Source organism: Vicugna pacos, chromosome 16, assembly GCF_048564905.1.
Source record: "Vicugna pacos chromosome 16, VicPac4, whole genome shotgun sequence".
Taxonomy (NCBI): Eukaryota; Metazoa; Chordata; class Mammalia; order Artiodactyla; family Camelidae; genus Vicugna; species Vicugna pacos.
In genome coordinates, this window is record NC_133002.1 from 1,654,594 (window position 1) to 1,679,170 (window position 24,577).

The 24,577-nt window shown below is 49.6% G+C and overlaps 1 protein-coding gene across 8 annotated transcripts in view; it reads left to right on the forward strand.

The window, feature by feature from the left end:
- MSI2 (musashi RNA binding protein 2) overlaps nucleotides 1-24,577 on the forward strand; it is a 376,222-nt gene that overhangs the window by 113,064 nt on the left and 238,581 nt on the right. For all 8 annotated transcript variants that reach the window (XM_072940163.1, XM_072940165.1, XM_072940167.1 and 5 more), the window contains one exon: nucleotides 16,747-16,839. In XM_072940163.1, the coding sequence (XP_072796264.1) occupies nucleotides 16,747-16,839 (93 nt within the window). The remainder of the gene's footprint in view (nucleotides 1-16,746; nucleotides 16,840-24,577) is intronic.

Here is a 24,577-nt window from a genome sequence, read left to right on the forward strand (position 1 = left end):
ATAGTTTTATTAGCTGTGTGTTCTTTGCCTGTTTTCCATGCAATTTGATTTTTAAGTTGGATTGAATAGATTATATACTTGAGCGCTACCAATGCTTTGGGGGATATGAAGATGGATAAACGTGGTCTCTTCCTGCAAGGAATTTGGACATGATGGGTAAATACGTAGTGTTAATGGGAAGCCACTGTTCAGGAACAGTTTACATCCCGTGTGGGTGTAGAGACAAGAATCGTTTATGGTGACTGGTGGGAGATGGGGGAATGCGTTAGAAAGTTCATTCATTCATTCAGCAAATATTTATTGACTTATGACTCAGATACTAGGAATATGCTTGTGAACGAAACAGATGAAAACTCCTGATCTCAAAAAGCTTCCCTTCTGGTGGGAGGGAGACAGACAGTAAATAAAACAAGTAAATCATAGTTATTAGAAGATGGCAGGTTGAAAGAAAGTCTAAGGAGTGCTGAGAGGTAGGGTGGGGTGGGGTGGGGTTGCAGTTTTAAATAGGCGAAGGAAGGCCTAGTGGGCAGGATGATATTTGAGCAAAGATATTTGGACTGAGGCTTGAGGGTTTGGAGAATGGTGGTGGGCAAAAATACAGAAGTAGGTGGAAGATTTCTCGGGGAGGGGCAGCTTGAATGAGGGCTTGGGGCTGTGGAAGTGCGTGCAGCGGTCAGAGCAGCGAGGCCGGAGCCTGGGGTGGAGAGAGAACTGGAGACGGGGCTGCAGAGATAGGTAGTTTGGAACCAAGAAACAAAGGTTGAGACCTTGAAAACCCTGCTGATGATTTTCGATGTCTCTGCAGATATCCTGTCTCCCTGATTAAAATATCAGCAGCACCTCCCCTCTGCCCGGGACAGTGGTTCCTATTATTGCTTCTCATTTCTCTTCCCACAAGGTTTCATTCCAAGTAGCTGCTCAGCAATTGTGTGATGAAGGGACGGTTCAGACTCAGCCATATCTCCCTATGATGAGATTTTGTAAAAGAAAAGGTGTGGTGCGATACGATCAAGTTTCTCCTCTGGGTTAATTGTGCCACTGGCTCTTACTCTGTTTCTGGGTCTCTCTTTGTGCAGACTTGAGTACTCCTCAGGGTCCCAGGTGGCTCAGTCTCTGTTTTAACACGTTCCTTTGACCTGGATTGTCTTTGGGACACAGAGAAGGTTTTGGGGGAGCAGGGCAGGACTAAACAGGACTTTAGAGTGACGGGATTTATAGCCAGGGAGAGGAATGCTGCATTTCCCAGCAAGTCTGGAGAGACAGAAACTTGAGGGCTAGGCAGGGAGTGAGGTGTCCTGAACTGTGGATGCTGCTGGGAGAACAGCTGTGCAAGATGATCATAGTTTCAGATGTATCCTGAGTATTAAAAATCCAGACTTCACAGGAGAAGAGAGGAGTCGCCTTGGCCAAGGGCAAGAGGGGGCTTTTAGAACAGATTGCTTACCAGCCTGTTTTTCAGGTGGCTGCTTGGGACTACTGATGTTTACAGTGGTAACCATTTCTCTCCAGAAAAACCTGACTTTTTAGACTTCCACCTTTCTAAAGGCAAAGTTGACCACAGCAAGCCTATGGCGGTGTGCCTTGGAATGGTTATTACGTTCGTGGGCAAATCTTCAGTGCCCGTTGTTATCAGCAGTAAAGTTTCCCCCAAGTGAATACTGGCAACCATCCACAGACAGCAAATCACTCCAGTGCTTGGCACCCCTGTCTGGGAGAGTTGATCACATGGTAGCTTGGAGTTTGCTAATGAGCCGCACATAGACTCTTGGCCCTGCAGGTACTGAGATCGGTCTTGAAAAGTGTGGGGCTGAGGTCTGGAGCCAGTGAAGCTGAGAACTGATTCATCCTTATGTTACTAAACATCTTTATGTTATTGGACACCATTGGCCCTTCCCTTCTGTTTGAAATGCCCTAACTTTAGCGTTATAGTTATCATTGCTCTGTAACAAGCTGCCCCCAAATTTAGCAGCTTAAAGCAACCATTTTATTATGCTCAGGGAATCACTGGGTCAGGAATTCAGGCAGGGCACAGCAGGGATAGCTGGTTTTAGCTTCACCGTGTTTAGGACCTCAGTCCAGAAGACTTGACATCTGGGTGGTCACTTGAGGGCAAAGGGCTGGAATCATCTGAAGCATTATTCACTTCTGTGACTGGAGCCTGGGCAGGGATGACTCGAAGAGTGGAGCTCCAGCACGTGGTCTGTCCGTGTGGCCGGGTTTCCTTAACAACGTGGCAGCTTCAGGGTAGTTGGACTTCTTACTTGGTGGCTCAGGGCTCCAAGTATGCATGTTCCAGAGAAAAGGCTGAAAGCTGCAGCACCTTTTATGACCCAGCCCTGGAAGTCCCATCCATGCTATCCCCTCTGCTGTACCCTATTGGTAGAAGCAGTCAAGGGCTTACGCAGATTCAAGGGAAGGGGAATAGACCAAGGGGCTGTATGCCACAGTTCGCAAAACAGTTTTCTTTTGTTTCTTTCCTGGCTCTCTGGCTCTTGCTTTGGGTTTCCAGAAGAGGCTGGGATTCCTCCTGAAACTGTTCTTGTCCCAGCTTTTCTTTCACCCCCTCAACTCGTTCACTCCCATGATTGAAGTGGCTGCTTAGACCCTGGTAGATTCAGTCTGGGTCATCTGACTTGATCTTTCTCCTGAGCTCCAGAGCAGGCGCACAGTTGATCCAGTGGGCACTGCGCGTGTAATATTCCCACACGAAACACACTTGTCTTTTTCGTCTGCAGACCTGTTTCTCCTGCTTTCCTTATCTCAGCTGGTGATACCCCCATTGGCTCAGCCACCCAGTAAATTCAGAACTCCGTCCTCTCCCTCATCTCTGCATCTGGCTATTTGCCCAGTGCTGATAATTTTGTCTCTTGCTCGCGTTTCAATCTCTTCTGCTTTGTTGTGCAGAAGAGCCTTGCTTTGGTTCAAGGCCCCTTCATCTTGGACAGTTATGATAAGCGTCTTAACTGTTCTTCTGTGACTTATCTAAAACACGAAGCTGGTCGTGTTAGTCCTCTGCTTCCAGTCTTTGACCTGTTGTCTTCAGGATGAAGTCAGCCTCCTTGGTTATGGGCTATGAGACTCCCTGCGACCCAGCCCTCGTCTCCACCCTTATCTGCCATCACCTTCTCCTCTCCACTCGATTCCTAGCAGTGCCAAACTTCTAGTGCCTGAAACAAGGATATTTCATTCTGTGGTGGCTCTAGCCTTCCTGGAAGACTCCTGCTCATCCTTTAAAACCCTGGTCAGGTGTCTCCTCTTTGAAGCCTTTTTTGACCCTTCTGACAGGGTTCATTGTATTTCCCTCTGTGTGTTTTGCACACTCTTGCCATTGTGTGTTTCTGTTGGGCCTCTGGGAGCTCTTTAAGGGTAAGGGACTAAATCTTTTAGTTCGGGCTCCCAGGGCCTGGTGGGGACCAGGTAGTCATTAAAGCTTGATGTCGAATAGAATTAGTGATGGGCAAGCGAGGCAGACACTCGTTGTTGTCCCTGAATCTGTGACTGTTGAGGGTTTCAGAACCCTCCCCGTTTCACTTGAGCCTTTAAGTGGTTTCTTATCAAGAGTCACCACTTGGCCTTTTCATGTAGGAAGATGACCCCACCAAGTCACCAGCTGTGTGCGTCCGAGTGTGAGGGGGCAGGTCTGTCCGACTCAGTCCAGCAGGACCTTTCAGAGCAGTACTCTGTGCTGCCTGTGGCTCCTGAGCAGCACGGTGGCCAGCTGTCCTGTTTGGGAGTAAAGCTTTTTCTCTCCTGAGTGCTTGTGCCCAGCTTCGCAACCAGGAGTGCTGGGAATTACCCCGGGGGCCAGAGAGGAGACAAGGAGGGTGCCCAGGGAAGTTCTTTAAGTTTATGTTTATGACCCTGAAGTTCTCAAGTTCATGACGCTTCCATTCTGGAGGGCGAATCGACCGTGGCCCTCCCTGATGAGGTTCCCGTTGTTGTGGGTCCAGAGTGGGCATACCCTGACCGGGGCTCATTTGGCTGTGAGGCCCTAGCTCGGTCCCATGCGCATGGCAGGCCCTGAACAAATGTTTGTGGACGGAATAAATGAGCATTTTTGGACAAATAAGGTTTAACTGGGCAGATTTTTTTCTTCCTTGAGAGAAGGGAACTCAATTTTATGAAACACTTGCCAGGTGCAGGGTAATTTCCCCATAGAAGACCCTGGTCTTCCAGGCAGAAAGGCCCTTCTGCCGTTTGTTGGGCCGTGTGGCTGATTTGACGGCCCTCCGGAGTGGACTTCAGAGCAAGCCCTCCACAATTCGGCCGACAGCTATGGGTCCCCTGCTACCCCTTTACCTCAATAAACAGCCAGCCCAGACCAGTTAGCTGGGTTGGGCGCACTGGGGAACATATCTTTTCTTTCTCTCTTTTCCATTGTTGTGTTGGCCTAGTGCAAATGTTTTAAATAGAACGCAGCCATCACGGCCATAAAACATCTGTAACACAACACATTTAGTCAAGTTCCTGGTGGACTGAGTTCTGTTTGATTGGTGATGTTTTTGCTACAACTGTTGTTTCCTTTTTCTCCCCTGTTTATCCCTCTGGAAAATAAAGTTTTCTTTTATGTGAGGATTTATAGAAATATGTTCCCGGCATGAGGCGAGCAGGACATACTAGGATATTGGTCTAGCAGAGAAATATGATCTCTGAGCCACGGACAGCTTTACCTCTTATAGAAAATGACCTTCCTAATGTGGAAGTCACTCTTTGTAGGGTAAGGGGCTGCCTAGGTAAGGCGGATAACCTCATTGCTTTGCACTGAGAAGGCATCCTTTCTGCTTGAGCATCTTCAACCCTTGGAATCTTACGGTTGTCCAGGACCACTGCTGGGGGTGGGCTGATTCAGGGTGGTCTCCGAGAAATCCAAAGAAAGCAGAATCGATAATAATTAGTCTGTAAATTTATGAGTGTGCTTCCTGCCTTTTCCAAGTGCTTTTTTCCTTCTGCTTTTGTTTGCGGAACTGGCAGGGAGAGTGAGTCCCATTCACAGCTGGACTGAGAGAGGTCCAGTGACTGGTGGGGCAGGGAAGGTGGGAGGGAAGGCGGAAGAGGGGCTCTGTGTGCCTGTCATTCCAGCCCCAAGCCAAGTGTGTTTCATGCGTTAGCTCTTTTAATCCCATTTTGTCAGGGGAGAAACTCAAGATCAGAGAAGCTTAGACACTTGCCAGGGCCACTTAGTGTATGTGGGTCAAAATGGAGATTTCTTCCTCTTTTTCCTCGATTGCTTGATCTGCTCAGGGTCCTGGGGATTGGAACCTGGCCTTCCTTTCTCCAGAATCTCCAAATCTGGTGCTCTTTTCAGACTCCAGGGTTCTCTTTGGTTTGGAAGGATCACCCTCCATCTCTTGGGGGGTGAGACATTTAAGAACAGGTTAAGGGACTTGCTCATGGTGATCTGCGCTTCTCTCTTTCACTGCAAACACTCCTCTGGGTCCCCTCTTTCCCTCAAAGGAAGTTCCTTGTGGCAGGGGCCAGACCAGCACATCCTGGGAGGGGAATTTGAGTTTTTTCTTCTTGACAGGTAAAATTTATGGTCCCACAGATGGTGGAGTGTGTTTCCAAAGACAACCCCGCCAAGGGTGCAATGTGCTTATCTCTCCTTGTGCCTCCCCCACCTGCCCCCACCTTTTCACCCACCCCCGGGACGTTTCTAGAACAGAACAGTGCATGGCAGAGCGAGGAGGGACCAGCTCCCGGGGACGCTGTCCCCAGGCTGCACGCGGGTCACTAGGATGGCGTAATCTGGGGACTTGCCTCCTGCTTCCTGCTTTTCTCCCCACTCTTGCCTCCTGGCCATCATCTAAGTGTTAAGGTGACCCAGCCCCGCCCCCCACCAGGGGCTCTGCTTCCCTAACAGCCCATAGAAGAGTCACTCCCCTATTTAAACCCTGAAGAGGCTTTTGTCGCCTCCCAGCACGGCCTGCGGGGCCTCTTCTCCTTGCATTCCATCGACACCTTGAGCTCTGGTCAGCTTGCAGCCTTCAGCCGACAGTGAAGTTGCTGCAGCCCCTTCATGGAGGCCCTTGTCCCCTTCTTTCCTGGCTGTCCCCTGCTGACTTCAAGTCTCAGGACCTGCCTAGCCCTGTGCCCCAAGAGGCTGCAATAAGGAGCTTATACTTGACTGTGAGCATCTCCAGAGCCGAGACCAGGTCCTGGTCCAGTTAACATACACCGAGCTGAGCGCGGTACTTGGCACATAGTCCTCACGACGCATTTGAGGAGAAAATGAATGAAGGAGTATGGCCGGCCACCAGAGACAGTGCTCTGCTATCTCTTCTTCTCTTAACTTCTCGGTCTTCATTCTCACTCTCCTGGGATTCAGCAGTTTTTGAGCACCTACTCTGTGCCAGGTGCTGTCCCATACTTACCTCTGGTGAGGCCCATAGCCACTCTGTGATATAGAGGCATTGCCCCTGCTTTATACATGGCTCACCTGAAATGACAGCTGGGGAAGTGGCTGAGCTGGGACTCAAGCCCACTGCTCCCTGGTTCAAGTCCCAGCCTCCTCCTGCTCTGCCCTGGCTTTCTGGGCCCGCTCTCGTTTGCAGGATGGTGATAAAGAAGGAGAATCTTCTCTGGTTGAGGTTTCCACCCCCCACCTTCTCTCCGATAAGGTGACACACACAGCTCCTTGTAGAGCCCTGACTGTACGTGAGACTCATCCGGAGAATGCTGAAGACATCCTCCTGCCCAGGCCTCACCACGTACCAACGGGATCCGATTCCCCGGGGGCGGCGCCCGGCCTGGGTGGGCTTTAGGGCTCCCCAGGCGATTCTAAGGTGCAGCCAGGATTGAGCCCGCGGTGCTCCTGAGAGCGTCAGGGAACCTGCAGCCTGGCTCAGCTCCCTGGATTAGGTAAAACTTGGCTCATCAAGAACTGATTGCCATGTGCATCTAAAATGCGTTAATGAAGGTAATCAAGGCTAAGGGTTAAGGCTGCCGTGAGTTCTTTCTGTGAAATCAGTTGGAGGGCTTGGGGGATGGGACGCCTTGGCTTCAGAGCCTGCCTCCCAGCCACATTTTTATCCTTTCTCTCCCAAGAGTCGGTTCTGAAGTCCTTTCTTGGGCAGTTGTCCCCAGAGTACAGGGGTGCCCTCCTAAGCCTGGTTTTCCTTAACCAGGGGTCTGTCTCCTGACCATCCTTTCTGACATGGGTGCCTTTCTCCGCGCATCCTGTGCGTCATGTGGAGGATACAGAGTCCCTTCTGGTTCCAAAACACTCTGAAATGCTTAACTTCTAAGTAGAAACCATCTCTCTCTCTCTGGTATTTGCCACCCAGATGACTTGAAATGTTTTAGGAAGAGAGTGGTTTGCAAAGTCGGAAGGGATGGTATGAACACATCGCCATCGCTGTGTGTTCATGAAGCCTGCAGCTGGCACATACATTATTTGTTTATTTATTATTTGGATTTCAAACCTTTTCTTTTCTTTTCTTTTCTTTTCTTTTCTTTTCTTTTCAGGGCACACTGTATAGCACTGTATTATAGGAACCAAAAAGTAGAACAACAGAAAATTTTTTCAAGGACCTCTTCCATTCCTCACTTGAAATATAATCAAATCAATGGAACTATGTAATTTCCACATTAAAGACAAGTTAGTAAAATAATTCCTCCAAGTAGTGTTGCGTATGAGCTACAGGTTTATTCCAGTTATTCAAATCAGCCTGCACCCTGACTGTATCTTAGCCTGGATGTCAGCACTGGGGAGGGAGGAGCTCTGAGGGAGGTTTGTGTTAGGGGCACAGGCTCGGGGGCTGGGTAGGCCTTCGTGGCTTGGTTGGAGGTACCAGGGGCCTCCTATGGGCCACGTTCTTGAAATTGGGGTTTCACATTTGCCATCTCAGTTTGTGTTCATTTCTCAGGCCGGGGTTTTATGCCCATTCTTCAAAGAGGGGAAGTGAAGCCCAGACCTCTTGAGAGACTTGACCTCTTCTCATCTGACCACGCTGGGGGCGTTATTCAGTGTGACTCTGTACACAGATGTGCTTGAAAATTCAAAACCAGGTGGGCAGAGAGGAGAATTTTAAACTTGTTGCTGCTGTTTCTCTTGGACCATTTCTCTGGTCGGATCACCTTGAACCTATGCGTTAAGCCAAGGGGCCCCGAGACCACCATGGTGCCATTTCTAGGGCCCTGCCCCTCCCAGAGAGTCATCCTCTGTGTCTTCGGAAGAATTGCACCCCGTGGGAGGGGGAGTGAATTGGGCTCCCGTGGCTGGAGTGACAGGCACAGGTGGGAGGAACTGAGTTCACCCCAGCCCACAGTCCTGTCTGGCTCTTCTTCCCACCTCCTTCTGACATTGATTAAGGATCTGCTGTGGCTGCCTGTCCCTGGCTGCAGCTTTGGAAGCACCTCTTCTGTACGTAAAAATGCACGCACCTCTTTTGTACGTAAAAATGCACAGCTTCGAAAATTCAGCAACCAAAAAGGATACTTACTTAATTTTGCTTGATACAATTGCTGTACAAGAGTATGAGTTTTAATTGCATCTATGTATTGCTAATCATTTGAACCTTGGAGAAGAAAGTCTCTGGGACCTTCCGTGTAGTGAGTGCATCACTCTGTGGCCAGCACTGGGGGCCTGGGGTTCTGAGAAGGATAGAGGGATGGAGACACTACCTGGGGCTGCAGAGCAGCTCTGTTGCCTGAGATGATGGTCTGATGGCCAGCCAGCCACTCGCTCAGCATCAGTTGACGTGCGGGTCAAGATCCTTAATTTCCTGTGCTTTCCAAGGCAGCACTCCGTCTCTGCACCTTTTTTTGCTCCCCTCCCCAGCCCCCCAGTCTGCGTGCCACAGGCTAGGATATTATGCTCTGATACCGATCTGTGGACAGGTCACCCTTGCCAGCTGCAGCTTTTCCCCCCAAGGGTAAGAGGAAGTAGTATTTTTAAAATTACCCTGGGTGGGAGCCAGGCGAGGGCTCTGAGAGGGCTGGGGAGTCTGAGCTCCCTGCTGAAGCTGCCTGGCCATTTCATTCTGAGATCACGCTTTCCTTTAGGTGAATTACTGTTGTTTTAATCAGAGGTAATGTAACCTGGCTATGTCAGATAATTGTGTGTAAATTATATTCTAGCCCCATAGACATGAAAGCTTTCTTTTTATTTCAAAGCTATTTCAAAGCTATTTAAAGGGAATGCCACATTGTATGTAGCCTGTACCGTAGTGCTCTCTGGCTCATAGCTAGAGATGGGGAGAGAGTGCTCTGGGAAACATTTGGGGTTATATTTATAATTCGTTTCCTCTGACGTTAAATTAATTTCTGTAATCGGCAACATCAGATACTGTTACACCTTTGTTCAGTGGTCAGCCGGGGGTAAATCAAGGCACATGGAATTAGCTGGTGGATGAAATAGGTGGGGAGCCTACTTACTTGGGCACTTGGGTTTATTTTAAGCCCTTTTTGCATTCAGACTCCTGACTTAAGAATCTTCTTGGCTTGTCATTAAAAAAAAACAAACCCAAAATCAGTTTTAGTGAGATGTAATTTACATGCCATACAGTTTACCCGCTTAATGTGTATAGTTCAGTGTTTTGGGGTATATTCACAGACAGGTGCACCCATCAGCACAGGTTCAGAGCATTTTCATCACCTCACGAAGGAGCCCCATACTCTTCAGCCGTCACCTCTCTACCTCTCCGCCAGCTCTAAGCAGCTGCTAATCTGCATCCCATCTCTGTGGGTTTCTGTATATAAGTGGAGTCATATGCTATGAGGTCTTGTATGACTGACTTCTTTCACTGGGCAGAACGTTTTCAAAGTTTATCCATGTTGTAGCATGTGTCGGTGCTCCGTTCCTTTTTGTGGCCAAATAATGTTCCATTGTATGGATAGACCCCATTTATTTAATCTGTCCACCCATCCACCCACCCACCCATCCATCCATCTATCAAAATTGAGTTGTTCCACTTTTTGACTCTTAGAAACCATGCTGCTGTGAACATTTTGGGTGGACACATGCTTTAATTTCTTTTGGGTACATACTAGAAATGGAACTCTTGGGCCCTGTGGTAACTCCATGGTGAGTCCTTTGAAGAACTGCCAGACTGTTTTCCAAAGCAGCAGCACCGTTTGACATTAACCCACCAGCAGCGCCTGGCCTGTGGTTTTTGCATCTTTGCTTCAGAATCAGAAAGGGCAGAGTCGGACTTGTTCCTCGTGGGGCCCCCTCGTCTCCCTGTCCCCAGTTGTGTCTTTCTGCTGGGAAGTGGCAAACAAAGGTGTGGGCGACTTCAGTGACTAGCAGGAGAAGCAAGGCTGTGCTTCCCCAGCTTGTCGCTCCCTGGGGCTCTGTGACTTTGGAGCCTGTTCCCCTGGCTGTGACCAGTCAAGGACTGCCGCGAGGGCAGCTGTGAGGGGCAGAGCCCAGGGCCGGGCCCGCAGTGGGCCCACAGTGAGGGCAGAGGGTTCTGAGTGGAAAGAGGGGGAAGAGGACTGTCCTCAGTCTCTTGGGTTTATTTCAGTAGGAACCTGCCCTCATGGTCCTGCATGTCTTATCAGAGGAGCTTAAACCCGCGGGCAGTGTTTGGGTTGCTTCTCCTCAACAGTTGGCCCTGCTCTCCCGACGCCCTCACCTCCTCGCCTTCCTCTGAGGCTGAGACTTGTCCCCATGGCCCCTGCTGTAGAGGTTGTGCAAGTGATAAGTGTGATCGCCCTTCCTCGGGGGCAGATTCAGATGGTCATGCCTGGGGTGTGGCATTCTCTTCCTCCGGATGGTGAAAGCCTTCCGTCTGGGCCACGCTTCACTGTCACCAACAAGAGGGGAGGCTGAGGCCACGGTGTCCCAGGGTCTCTCCAGAGAAGATCTCTATGTTAGTGACCTGGGGTGGCCACGCGCTTGGTGGTGGGAGCACCAAAAGTGTTCTCACCCAGGGCAGAGTCTAGAAGTCGGAAATCCTTCTGGAGGCCATGAGGGAGAAACCACCCCCTGTCTCCTAGCTCCTGGGAGCTGCCGGCAGTTCTCAGCATGCCTTGGCTGGCAGACATCACTCCGCGCTCTGCCTGTGTCTTCCCACGACCTTCTGTGTGTGTGTCCCTTTTCCTCTTCTCATGAGGACATCTCGTTGGATTTAGGGCCCATCCCACACCCAGGATGATTTCATTTCAAGATCCTTTACAAATGATGCCTATAAAGACTCACTTTCCAGATAAGGCCACATTCTGAGGTTCTGGGTGGACATGAATGATACATGATTCTAGAAATTTTTGAAGAAGATTCCCAGTGCCTGACTTGTGTTCTGATTTTGTATGCTGCCTGAGTTTTGCTATTGGATTCAGATGTGGTGGTGGTGGTGATAGTGATGGTGGTGGTGGCGGTGGCAAGAGCGGTAGTTTAGGGGGAGGAGGGAAGAATGGAAGAAAATTCTGGGACAACTTAGGAATTTTAGAGGGCAGGTCCTTGGAGGAAACATCCTGGGGGACAGGGCCATGGAGTTGGGGACTACTGTGACCTCAGTGAGCCTTCCTGGAGTTTCTTTACCACACAGAGATTGGGCTTAATTCTCAAATGCAGAGTTGATGATACCACACAGTCTCGTCTCAGATTCTGAAGCACAAAGTGCTCACCAGATTCAGAATCTAGTAGGAAATCACATGCCAACATATGAGTTCTCGCTTGTCACCCTGCCTTGCCTTTAGCTAGCAAATGAGTCACCTTGCTGGGACTTGATTTTTTTCACCTGCATCGTGGGGATGATGGACAGGCAGGTTTGCGGGAGCCCACCCATCACGAGCCTTCCGACATCTTTCCTGGGCTCATTCCACCATGGGGTTCCCACAGATGGGAGAGCGTCTGTAAATGGCCTACGTTCTTGGGCAGTGACGATGGCTCATGTTTCTTCACCAAGGGGAATCTGAACTCTTTTCAGGAACATGGTGATGGCAAGACCTGACTTAATTTCTCTGGGCCTCTCTCATACCCATTTAAGACTCTCCAGAACCATTTTCTGCCTTTCTATGAATTTATCAGGGTAAGAAATATTTTGTTGTTGCTGCTTTCTTGTATGACACCTAATACCTTTGGGCCAGTGCTATTGGAGCTAAATCCACCTTCAGTCTCATCTTAAAAGACTCCAAATATCCTTCCCCTCAGATTTCAACACCCTCCCGTCACACATATGAGACACATCTGCTTTATTCTGCTTTATAAAAAGACGACCAGTGGCCCCACTCTTGAGTGACCGTTTCAGATGGAAACACATTTTTTTTTAAAGGGAATTTTTGAAACTTAAAAAAAAAAAGCCAGCTCTCTGGTTAGAGGCAGGAAGGTGGCGTGTTCCTTGCAGCTCTAGTTAGCAGCTGGCTTTGACCAATTCTTCTGTGTAAACAGCAATTTTCCGAACTGGAATGGATGCTGGGGTTTTCTTTGTTGAGCCAAGAGGTGTGTGGAGAGCAGTGGTGTTTAGTTAAATTGCGGGTCTAGATGCAAAACTTTGCAGCAGTGATTTATGAGAGCCCAGACACTCCCTATCCCCCCTGCGCGTGCTGCACACACACATGCACACACACAGCTTCCCAGAATGCCGCCCTAGACCATAAAAGGAGGCATTTGTTGGGGGAGGGGCTGTCCCCAAGGGTGTGGGGCTCTTGTTCTAGGTGGGTATCTAGCGTCTCTCAGAGTGGAAAGAATTCACAATACTAAAGTGTCTTCTGCAAACTCCAAGCCAGGGACATTGCAGATGAATTTCCTGGTGAACTTTGGACTGAGCTCTCCCCAGAGCAGTTGTATGGCTCTCTCCATGGAGGTGCGATGTGGGGGCCCTGAGTGTTTTGATGTGCAGCTGTGTATCTGTGTGAAGCCTGTGGGTTAGGAAACAAGTTACCCAAAGGGCCGAGTACAGGAAGAACACACAGGTGGCTCTCTCCACTGTGGGTGGGGAGGACTTTTTATGACACAAAAGACTGTAGAGTCAGGGGCCAGTGGTAACTGGTTCTGCTCCCTGTTTCCAAGGTCAGAAGAAAGTTAAAGGTCTGCAGGTACTGGATGGTTCCCGGGGCAAGTAGAAGCCAAGACTCCAGGATTGGGAATAGAGAGGTACCCCAAATACACACACAGACATACACACACATACACATGCACACAGGCATGCACATGCACGCACACACGTGCACAGAAGTGAAACCTTGATAGTGCTGATGGGAATCTGAGGCTCTTTGTTTAGTCCACTGACAGCCTGGACAGACCAGCCCGCCCTGTCCCCTTCCTACTGTCCTCAGTAGCCATAGAGGCGGGTGGGAGAGGAATGTGTGATCCTAGAATCCTCTGCCCGCCCCCAAGTCCCTCTCCAGAATGCAGATCATCAAACAGCACACAGCCCATGGAGCAGTGATGCCATCAGAATTCCCAAAGTAAATCACTCCCGTTGTCCCCAGCGCGCCCCTGACGGGAGCGGTCACCTGCAGTGCCCCGTTGCCCCAACCCCCAACCGAGCTCCCCTCTCCTGACACTGAGATGTTGGTGAGCAGTTAACCAAGTGTGGCACCTCTTCCCACTGGCCTTTTCACATTTGGAAGATTTTGATGAAACCAGTTTCCTTTTAGCGTTTGCCACAGTGAGGTCCATCACTGTATCCGAGCCGGTTCCTGGAGAGGATGTTTTAGTAACTCGGACACTTTGGCACATTGTCTGGGGCCTGGAATTTCTCATCCTTGTTAGAGAAAAAAAAAGTGTTTTTAAAGACTTTTTTGGGACTGTGTGGATTTATAGCTGGGTGTCTTCCCCAGCATTTAGGGCTCTGTCTTGGCAGGTTTACAGCTGTAGGGCAATGGTGGAGGGTGTCAGAGGGGACCTCCTCATTTTACCAGGTACTGGGGAGTAAACATTCTGTTGATTTCTGTTCTTTGGAAGGAAGACATATTGGCTGTTTAATTCTCCAGGTCTGTGTGAACGTTTGGAATAGAAATAGGGCCTGCTCTATACCTACCTGGCTCCAAACCGTGTACGAATGAGACCATGGGGTTCATTTTATAGAATGCCTCTCCAGAGTTTCTTTAAGTTGAGAACTCCACTGGTGCATGTTTGTAGATCACATTAGTGTTTCTTTATAGATATTTAATTGCTTGGCTGGGATGAAAAAAAGAATGAAAAATCTAAAATGAAACTGTTGGGAGTCTTTGCTCATCTGAAATCACGTAGAGTTGCAGGAAAGTGCTTTTGACATTACAGTGGGAGAGAATGGGGCAGTAAGGGTTGATGTATCAAAGTGTTTGTAAAGGGTTTCTTTCTGCTGCACGTTTATTCTGAGTTTGAAGGCTGAATTTAGTAATTGACTTGGGATTCAGGTCCAGTGACCATTTATTTGGCATCTACACTACGTTATTTAATTTAGTGCCACTAGGAACCCAGTGTGGTAGGCTGATTATTACATCTCCATTTTAAAGTGGATTGAATTCCACATTGTGTTAGAATGTAAGCTCCAACACCTAGCACTTAATATATCTGTTGAATGAATGCATTAGGAAAGTTAGGTTAGTAAAATTTGGTGATTAGTCAGTGTAGGGAGAGATTTAAATCTGGAGAGGCCCTGATGGAGCTTCACTGTGAAGGTGACCTTGACCCACCTGAAGGATAAAGAGGAAGCTGGACAGCAAGGAGCAGCGTAAGATGCCCACCAGTTAACGAGAGGGTCTTGGAGCTCGGCGGTGTGGACACTGGCGGGATCTTCATAGTCTGTCCTCATGTACATCATCTCGTTTAATCTCCCATTCTTCTCCAAAGAGATGGAAAAGTAGTAAATCGCAGTTCTAAACACACGTGCAGACCACCGCGTGGCTGTAGCAGCCAACGAGACGTACCAGAGTCGCTCGGACAGCGTCCTCCTGGAGTGACACAGGACATCCACTACGAGAGTATTCTAGGCCGGGCTTGGTCAGCGGACTGTGGTGGCAGATGTCCCCTCTAGGAGCTCCTGAGCTAACACGTGAGGCCCCTGAGCTCTGGGAACCTCCCAGTTGGGGCCATCACATGGGCAGATTCATGAGAGTGTTCACGGTTAGGTGAGACGTGGAGGGCTGGTCCAGGACCTCTCGTGCAGACGACAGAGCCCAGCCCTTAGGTGAGTCCTGTCCAGGGTCCCACTCAGACTTAGAGCCAGAAGCCAGGTTTCCCATGCCTTTTAAAACTCCTTAGCACAGCCTGCCTGTGACCCTGTGCCTTCAGATGTCACTCAGCTGAGTCTCTACTGTTGGAGGTGGGTTGGTTGGTTCATTCTCTCTGCAGATGTGTCAGGTGACTCAGTATTAAGTGATCCAGGCAGCCGTGGCCCCTGTACTTACGCATCCCACATCGACTTAACGAGGGACATGTGACATTGTGGGCAGTTTGTTTAATGTTCTACGGTTTCTCTCATTCATTTATCTTTGGGTTTCAATCTTGCTTTCTTTGTATATTCTCATCTGACATTTTCCCCCAGCTTTGTTGAGGCATAATTGACAGATAAAATGATAAGATATTTAAAGTGTATGATGTGATGATTTGATTTACGTATGTATGGTGACAAGATTCTACCCATCAAGTTAAGACACTGTACTTTTATTATATGCAGCCAAACTGGTGTGACCCTGTATCCACTGAGTTCTTCAATTTTTCATTTGACGTTAAAACCAAAACCAAAAAAAGAAGGGAAAAAAACACCTACCCGACGTGGCTTAACTTACAGTCTGCAGAATAAAATTTATTTTTTGATCTTTGGCTTTTATGTATAAGATTTTTGGTCTTGCTCCAAAGAGTTTCTGTCATTGAGCTCCCTTCTCCCTTTGCTTTGGAACTGGTGGGATTCTGAAATGTGGCCATTTCGGAAATGTGGGGCTCTTTTGGTGCATCCACCAAACGTTTGGTGTGGGCGTCTGTGTGCCTGACCCTGAGTTTGCACTGCAGGGAGGGCAGAGGGGAAACGGAGAGGAGTCAGGAGCCCATGATCGAGGAGGAAGTGAGGGAGACGGGACTACTGCTCAGTTCAGCACTAGGTGGAAAGTAGTAAGTGTGAGAGGCAGAGGGGTGCAGCACTCGGGTTCAGAAGCCAGAGAAACACCTTCTGGATAAGGCGACTATATAGATAGTTTGAATTTTGGAGAAGGGCTTTGAATCTTGGAGGATGGTCACGACTTGGCATGGGAGGTATAGGCGTGGAGAGGTGGTCTTCCAAGGAGAGGGACAGAGGTGAGGAGATCCGGCTTTGCTGGGCTTGACTGAATGTAGGGCAAATCGAGGTGAACAGTGAGAGATCAAGAGGGGAAGGCGCCCGGGGCCAGGCTTGGAGGGCTGTCCCTGCGTGTGAGGTCCGCGTCTGTCTTGTTGGCAGACAGAAACCAGCACTCGGAACAGCTCGATGTAGGCAGTCTGCACAGAGTTTTGAATTACATGTGAATTTCTATTGACACATTTTGTGGGTACTTTCCGGGCAGCAGATCTTTATCCAGGGAGTTCTCTTTTGTTCATGTCGCTTAGGTTTAAAGCAGCTTTGACATATGTCTTAACATCACAGTGAAGCTGTGTGTTATGGCCAGAGAGGTTCTGAAGTCCACTGTCTGGATGAAACTTGAGCTCTCGGGTTAGGCCTGAGCTATCCAGAGCGACCGTCCCCGGCCTCCTGAGACGTCTGAAGGGCCCGCTCTGTGCCGCTGGAATATTCCTAACCATAACTTCCTCTCGAGCACAAATGTGAGAGCAGCTTGTTTCAGCATCTCAGCGAGCGTGGCTTCAGATGACGTGGTTAACCTTTGCCTTCCTCTTGTCATTTCTTGCAGATGGTCACAAGAACAAAGAAAATATTTGTAGGCGGATTATCTGCGAACACGGTGGTGGAAGATGTCAAGCAGTATTTCGAGCAGTTTGGCAAGGTAAGCGGTACATGGGGTTGGAGCAGCCTGCTCAGTCCTTAGAAGTGGCTGCCGTAGCCCCTGCCTTTGCCACAACTGTGTCCTCAAGAACTTTGTCCTTGAACTTGGCTGTCAGGATTTAAGCGAAATTCGGCGGGAGCTGAGCTGGAAGAGGCTGGCTTGTGGTGGGCCTGGCGCCCCACGTGCCTGCAAGGAGCAGACAGAGTGGCCTTTGAGTGTGGTTTTGCTGGCTGTGGCTGGCCACGTGGGGCCTGGGGTGGGAGCTGACGGGGGCAGCGACTGGCGAGGGAGGCCGGGCTGTGAGGCACAGGGCAGGAGCTCCCGCAGAGGCTGGCCTGTGCGCCGGCATGGGCTTTGCTCTGTGCTTTTCTGGCTCCCCAGGCCCTTTGCGGCTGAACCCTCCCCTGTCAAAGACCCAAGGAAGCTCTGGAAAGATGGTGGGCCCTTACCCTGTCAGAATGTTGGGGAGATGGCAATGCAATGCTCCCTTGGGCTCTGCTGTGAGAACAGGCAGTGGGCTCTGCCGGGGGAACAGAGTGCCCCAAAGGAGTCAGGAAATGGAATTTGAGAGTGTGTGGGGGGCAGACAGAATCAGACAGACAGACAGACAGGGTACATAACCATGGATGATTAATTCAGCTTCTTTCTGGTTGGGGGGATCCCAGTGCCTTGGAGAGTGGGTGACACGTTCCTCAGAGGACTGTGTTGTCCCAGGTCTCCAACAGGGCAGCTGGCTGGGCGCTGAGCCTTGCCCCTTTTGCGTGGTGCCCCTCCAGCTCCTGTGTCCCAGGAGGCTGGCAGGTGGGTAGGTGCACAGGCCCTCCGCCTCCTGCATCTCTGAGCCGTTGTGTACATAGTCCTGGGAGCACAGGTGTGGGACCATCTTCGGAGACTTGTGTGTCTCGTTGTTTGGGAGCCTCCCCCGAGGGGCCGATGTGGCAGAGGGCTGCCAGGGCACCCTGAGAAGACACCGCAGCTGTCCTAAGCTGTTCCTCACCACCCCTCCCAATCATGCTTGCCCTGGGTGGTGCAGAGGCACTGCTGCCCATTGGCCAGTCTGAAAGCTCTCTGCCTTCCTGTGTTTGCCCAAGGTGTGACGGGCAGCTACGACCCCATCTCTAGGTGTGTCCAGTTGTGAGCTGCTCTCTGAGATGAGTCACCTCTGTGTAGCCTCAAAATGGAGATTTTTTTTCCCCATCTCTGGTCTTAATCAATTTCTGCATGGACCGAAGACCATGCAACAAAGAACCCAGCCGCCTCCAGCCCAATGTTGCATTCGAATGGCACTTAACTGCCTTTCCAGGTCGGTTATGAAAGACACCTTCCCCACGGCACTGTCTGGCATTGCCAGCTGGGGACTGATTCATCCGGGCGGGCTCTAAAGAGTAGCTGAGTGTGTTGGTGATCATGCACATTACAGTGCTTCTCCTCAAGACTGATTGAAAGCACTGAGGGGGACTGGTCCCTCACCCAGCCCTACCCTGCCCCAGGAGAGAGATTGGAAATGATTTAATGAGACAAATCTGGCTGGCGTATCGGAAGGCTCTGGAGCGCGATCCCTCTTCGCCACTGTCCTGCCTTTAGCCGGGGGTAGTGTTTGCAAACAGGAGGTGGGATTTCTTTTTCGAGCCATAACTTGCCTTGGAATCTCATGGGCCTATTTGTGGATGTCAGGGAAGTTGCTGCTGCCCAGATGGGCTGTTAGAACATCCCAGACAAGCTTAGACTTGTCCATTGCCACCCATTCCCGGCTCTTGGTTTCTCCCCCGCTCTGTTCCCCCCTCTCTCTCTGTCCTTCTGTCGTTCTTCATTAACACTTAGTGCTGTGACTCGGCTGCCGGCAGTGGGGGGCCCTGCAGGCTTTGGCCAAGCCTACAGCAGCGACCATTGCAGCCCTGAGAACAGTCATCTTCTTGTCTGGGAAGCAGCCACAGGCTGTCTTCCCTGGCATGACACTTGCCGGGTCTGAAACCACTCCGTGAATTTTGCAGGAACGTTTGTGCATTCCGGCAGGATGCATAAACCCATCAAGGGTTTTATTAAAGGACTAAGGAGGCCTTTGCGTGTATCAAAACCCTCACTCTGTAGGTTCATGGTTTAGTGGTTCTTTGCGTACATGTGCTCTGCGTGTTATCTGGGTCTGTCTGCAGAATAGCTCGTTCCTCCTTTGGCTGGTGCCTGGTGTGATGTGTGTGTCCCCTCGGGCAGGGCCCACCGCCTCTTAGGATTCGGGCATAATTCATTTGAATCCAGACGGATTCAAGGGGGAGAGACCTCTCTGCCTGGCCCTGGGGGCAATGAGGAAATCCAGTGCCTGTGAAAGGAGCAAGAGTAAACTGACAAGCCGACTCTCCTCTTGGGTGTATATATTCTGGTTGAAGGAAACAGAAAACACACGCACACACTTGCGCGAAGTATCCTCACACACGTGCACGCGCTCCTGACTGTGTAAAGTTGTGTGAGGCTCTCTTCAGTTGGTTAACTACAAGTTAGTGAGGTGTAACTTGGTGAGTAATTTAGCCAGTGTGTGCTAAGCGTGGGATACTGGGCCAGGGCTTTTATTATCTCACTTAATTCTTCTCTGGGATGCTGGTGGGGGTGCTGCCCGTTGTGTAGATTGTTAAATGCAGTTTCGGCGAGACTGAATCTTTGACTCAAGGCCCCAGCCTCCTGAAAGGTGGAGCTGAATACAAACTTCCTCTCCAGGCTTGGCTTGTCTGATAGTAGAACCTGAACTCTGAGCCCTGTTCTAACTGCAGATCGACCCACGAGAGAGACTTGGGGTCGGGAGGACGGATACAGAGGGAAGGAAAAGAGGCGTCCCCTACGGGTGCCCAGGGACAGCGCTGAACCTGGACCTCCATGGCCTCATGGCTTGTGCACAGCCCCCTTGACAAAGGTGAACCATACAGGTCAGGGAGGTGACATCTCAGCAGAGGTCACCCAAGTAAGGCAGGACAACAGCCAGAATTCACACCCGACTTACTCTGAGTCTAGAACTTTCCATCCTTCAGCCTCCATTCAGAGTCTACCGCCTTCTTTTTAGGTTTTTCTCGCTGTCATCCTCTTTCCCTCTTCCTGTCTTGCCTGAGATGGCAGCTGCTTCGACTGTTTATTTCAGGTGGCAATCAAGATGGGTGAGGCTGCTACCCTGGGGCTGAGCAAAGGGAGTTTAAATATGTCATTACTGTAAGTGGAGTGGGTGCAGGACACCGAGAGCTTTACATAGATCAGATTGGAGGCTCGTAAACCCTTTTGCGCTCTTCTCCCACCTTCCTCCCAGAAGATGTAACCCCTAGAGCCCAGGCCCCCAGGGTAGGGATGTCATTCTTTGTTTATATTTAAGATAAGATTGTGAAAGTGCGGCCACGGGCATAAGGGACCCTGCTAACTTCCGTCCTCACCCCTGAGGAGCGTTGGGGAAAGGTAAGAGAAGGTACTCTGGGCCCTCGTGCTGGGCATGATGACCTCACGGTGATGCCACTTAACCGTGGTGGCACCTTAACCGGCCATTCTTTCCTGGCTTCAGTCTCTCATCCGAGGGGAGGGCTTGGGAAACTTGGAAAGGGCTAGATAGTAAATATTTTCGGCTCTGTCACAACTACTCACTCCTGCCGTCGTGTGGAGAAAGCAGCTGTAGCCAAGACATAAACAATTGGGTGTGGCTGTGTTCCAATACAATTTTATTTATAAAAACAGGTTTGGCGCCCCATTTGGCCCGTGGGCCATGGTTTACCAGCCTCTGTGCTGGATTATCCTTAAGATTGGGTTCAAGCTTGAAAATTCAGTAGTTTAGAAAGAGTTTAAATAAGCATACATAGGTGGGTGGCTAGATAGCTGAGGTATCTATAAACTATTCCCAAAATGAGATGCTGTCAGCATAACCAGAACGGTTGTAACTGTGGTTAGTTTCTGGACTTCAAGATGCAGGCATGGGGAAGGGAGTCTCTACTTGGAAAAAGCTACCACTTACAGACTGGAATCTCAATCCCATGAGTGAGGTCTAGGAATACTGTAAAGTATTTCCAATTTCTGATTACATGTGCTCGAACTGAATTAATGTGAGTTAATTCAGAATTTGTGAAGTTCAGATTTTATTATAAAACTCTTTTACTGTGTTGTGATGTTTTTGAATTAGAGGGACATGTGCTCTGAACTTTTTACTGCATTTGAAAATTTGGTTCTCAAGGATGTCAGGTGACGTAGGTGGAAATGTCTATTATGCAGATGACGAAACTGAAGTTGAGAAAGGTCAGTACGTTGTCCAAGTTGACACATCCTGTAGAGTCGCTCATTTTTGTGCAACGTAGCCCTCGCCTGTTTTCAGGGTTTATAAAGCCTCGTCTCCCGCTTTCCCACTAAGCAGCGCCGTCCTCAAAGAGAGCCGGTTTGGTTCATTTATCAAGAACGTGGATCTGCAGTAGTTTATTTTACAGTTTCGGGTTTCCTAGTTGACGTTATCTGTGCTGACGATTCCGTGCATACAGGAATGATGTATAGAGACCCTTCCGGGAAATGGCACATAAACGATGCTCTCGATATGCTCATCCAGACCCAGACCCGCCATCGGGCTCTTCTGCTCCGTTCCCCCCTGCACAGCCAGCCGGTGAGCCCAGCGTGGTAATTAAAAGGCACGGGGATCAAAGCAACTCCACTCCGTGTGTAAGAGCTTCGTCCTTCTCCCCATCAGGCCCCTCCTTCAAGTCCTGGTTTCTTAAATTCTCACTTAGAGGATTTCGGAGATCAAAAGGAGGCCTTTTAAACTTAATGAATTCCTGGCGGCATCCCGGATGGAGGGAGTTCTGCACCTCTGAGCGGTCCACCTCGACGAGAGGGCCACGCAGGGCCGAGCTCGCTAGGTAATTCTCCCTGGATGTGACTCCCGTGGAAGGAGAGAGTTCCTGCATCTGGGGGCTCCCAATTATACTTCACATGGTGGACTGTGTAATTAGTTTGGAAGACTTACGCTTAGTCACTGGTTTATCCTAATCGGCTTTGGCTTTCCCCACCAACAAAGTGAGCTTATTTTGCTGAGCTGAACCGACTCTGCACCCTTTGTTTCAGCCTTTTGTTGTCTCATTCCTTTCATTCTGTTTTACTGCCAAGGTTCTGTTTCATTAGGCCTACAAGTCATTTCCAATTCAGTGGGCTGCTACAATCCGGCCTTTATCCCCCGGCTGCCCTGGTTCCCATGTCCCTTCTGGGCCAGTGCCCGAGCTTGCGGTCTGACAGGAGGGCTTTAACCCTTTCCTGGGCCCGCCCCTCAGTGTGGCCGATGGGAAGCCAAGGCCATAAAAGGAGGCGGTTTGGAAAGTTACAGCTCCTAAGTTCTCATCAAAGGGGAGCTCCGTGGAAATGAGGCAAAAAGGGGCCATTGAGTCCTTTTGTTGGGTTGGGGTTGTGTGTGGGCCCATAAAAGTTAACTCGAGCTACAGAGAATGGTGCTCGAGAGCCTTTTGGTGGGGGGGGGATTGAAAACAAGAACGAATTGGCTCTTTACTGTAGTGATTCTGCTCGTGTGGGGTCTTTGGAGAGGGCGCTCTGAGGGGGCGTTGGCCGCCTCTTACTCTTCCGGTGCCAGGCTCTCGGTGCAGGTACAGTGGCGGCTGCTCAGATGCTCCTTCTGATACTGTACGTGTGAGGAGAGTAAGATCTAGAGTAAAACTCTGACAAAGCCTGTGACATTTGAGAGGTAAGAGATTTGTGAGAAAATAAATAAGCGAGTTACCGTATTCCTGAGCGTGGACTGTGGCCCTGAGGTGACATCTTATTGCTTCCACATGCCAGTTGTAGACAAACGGAGCTCTGTGAGGTGTGTGGTTTTTTTGATCAGGCCTGGAAAACCAAAGTCCTGTCCGCCCTTGGCGGGCATCACAACTCCCACGAGGCTTGTGTCTTCCGAAGCAGTTTGTTCAGATGGACCGACTGTCACCTGTTGGCCCGTAGCTCTGGAGGGCTGTGGTGTTCCTCCGGCCTTGACTTAGGACAGTAGTGCGTGGACCAGGAAGGACCATTTCCTCTTCCTCTGTGGACGGCCATGCTGAAGGCTACTTTTGTGTTCAAATTCTCTTCCTGTAATAAGCCCAGAACAAGGCCAATGCTGTCCTTGGGTTTTATTAAATGGCTGTCTGGTTTGTGTCAGTCTCTCCCTTCGGAAGTGTGTCATACGGGGGAGGGGACTTTTTTTGCCCTCTGACCTCTGGCAGAGCTGCTGAGGGCAAGAAGTCACAGTTAGCAAACAGGAGAATCCTGCCTCAGCTGCCTCCCTCAGCCTCCTGGGCCAGGTGGCCGCAGACACACAGGCTGGGCCCACAAGTCATGTGAGCCTTGGGCTTTGCAGGGAAACCCTCTTGCTAGACAACTTTGTGTTTTCCTGGTGAACTTTTTCCTCCTTGGACGATTTCTGCTGCAGTCAATGGAAGGAAGCTGAGTTAGAAATAGATTGTGCGCCCCAACCTCACTTCTCCTAAAGCCTCTTTTTATTTTATTTTATTTATTTATTTTTGCTGAGAAAAGGAGCTCCTGAAATAGATTAGTGGGTTTCTAGGAAAACTTCCCATTTCCCTTTTAGTGTATAAAATATAGCCAGCTGCTGTGAGGCAGAGGCATCAGACATTATTATTGCTCTGTTAACAGTGTTTTAAAATATACAAATAGAAAAATAGGATACCTTCTGGGTAGCAAGCTGGGAAAACTTTGAGATTATGCTAATTGCATGCATGTTCGTATGCAGAGTAGGTAGAGGAACAAGGCCCAAACTTTCTGGCTTTGGGGCTCGAGTGTGTTGCCCAGTAGAGTTTAGCTTTGTTTAGTTCTTCTAGGGGGCCATGGAGGGGAGGACCAGGGGCCAAAGAGCCCTTAGGCAGGAAGGAGTTAAAGAGCCCGGGGAGGAGAGAGGGAGAAGGGGTTGAAGCCCTTGCACCAGCTCACCTTCCCAGAGCCCTCCTGGCAGCCTCTGAAGACATCACTTACAATGGAGTTGTTAGCATGAGAAAGGAAGCCTTTCTCCCCCTGGACAGACTTCAGTGGGAACTGAAATTGTCTGAGAAATCACAGTTCAGGCTTGTGCCAGTGGGTGCAAGGAGTGGTTCTTATGGAAGAGAAAGCTCAGTTCATTTAGACTTGGCAGAGAAATCCACGCATTCCATTGTTCTGTGGAGTGAACATTGATATGGAGATTCCTGCCCACCCTCCAGCCCATCAGTGGGACCCCCATTACATGGGTCGCATATGCTTTTTTCCTTTCTTTTCTCTGTATTTCTTTTCTTTTTTCTTTTTCTTTCTTTTCTTTTCTTTTGCTTCCTTTGTCCTCTGAGAATCAGTCTCTGTAGAATGCCTGGATTTGTCAAGTTACCACCCTCTAAATTTTTACAGCTCTGTATAGTCAGACTTTGGTATTTGTGAATTAGCTGTAAGTGGGCCACCAATCGCTACTTTATTTACATTCGAAGCCATGAGAGTGAGAGCCCCAGAAAAACTGTTAATATGCAGGAAGAGGCAGAAGGGTTGAGTTTCTGACTGTTGCTAACCTCACCACTGCCTTTAAAACCAATCATGAGGCACACGGCTGATATTTAATAGCTTTTAGCTGATTATTTTTCTTCTCCTCCTCTTTCTTTTCTATCCAAGTTGACCTGGGTGTACTTGAGCGGAAATGAAGTCATCCAAATGCTGAATTAGAATAATCACAGGCCTCCAAGAATGAAATGGAAGCAGAGATTAAATGGTGGAGGGAGAG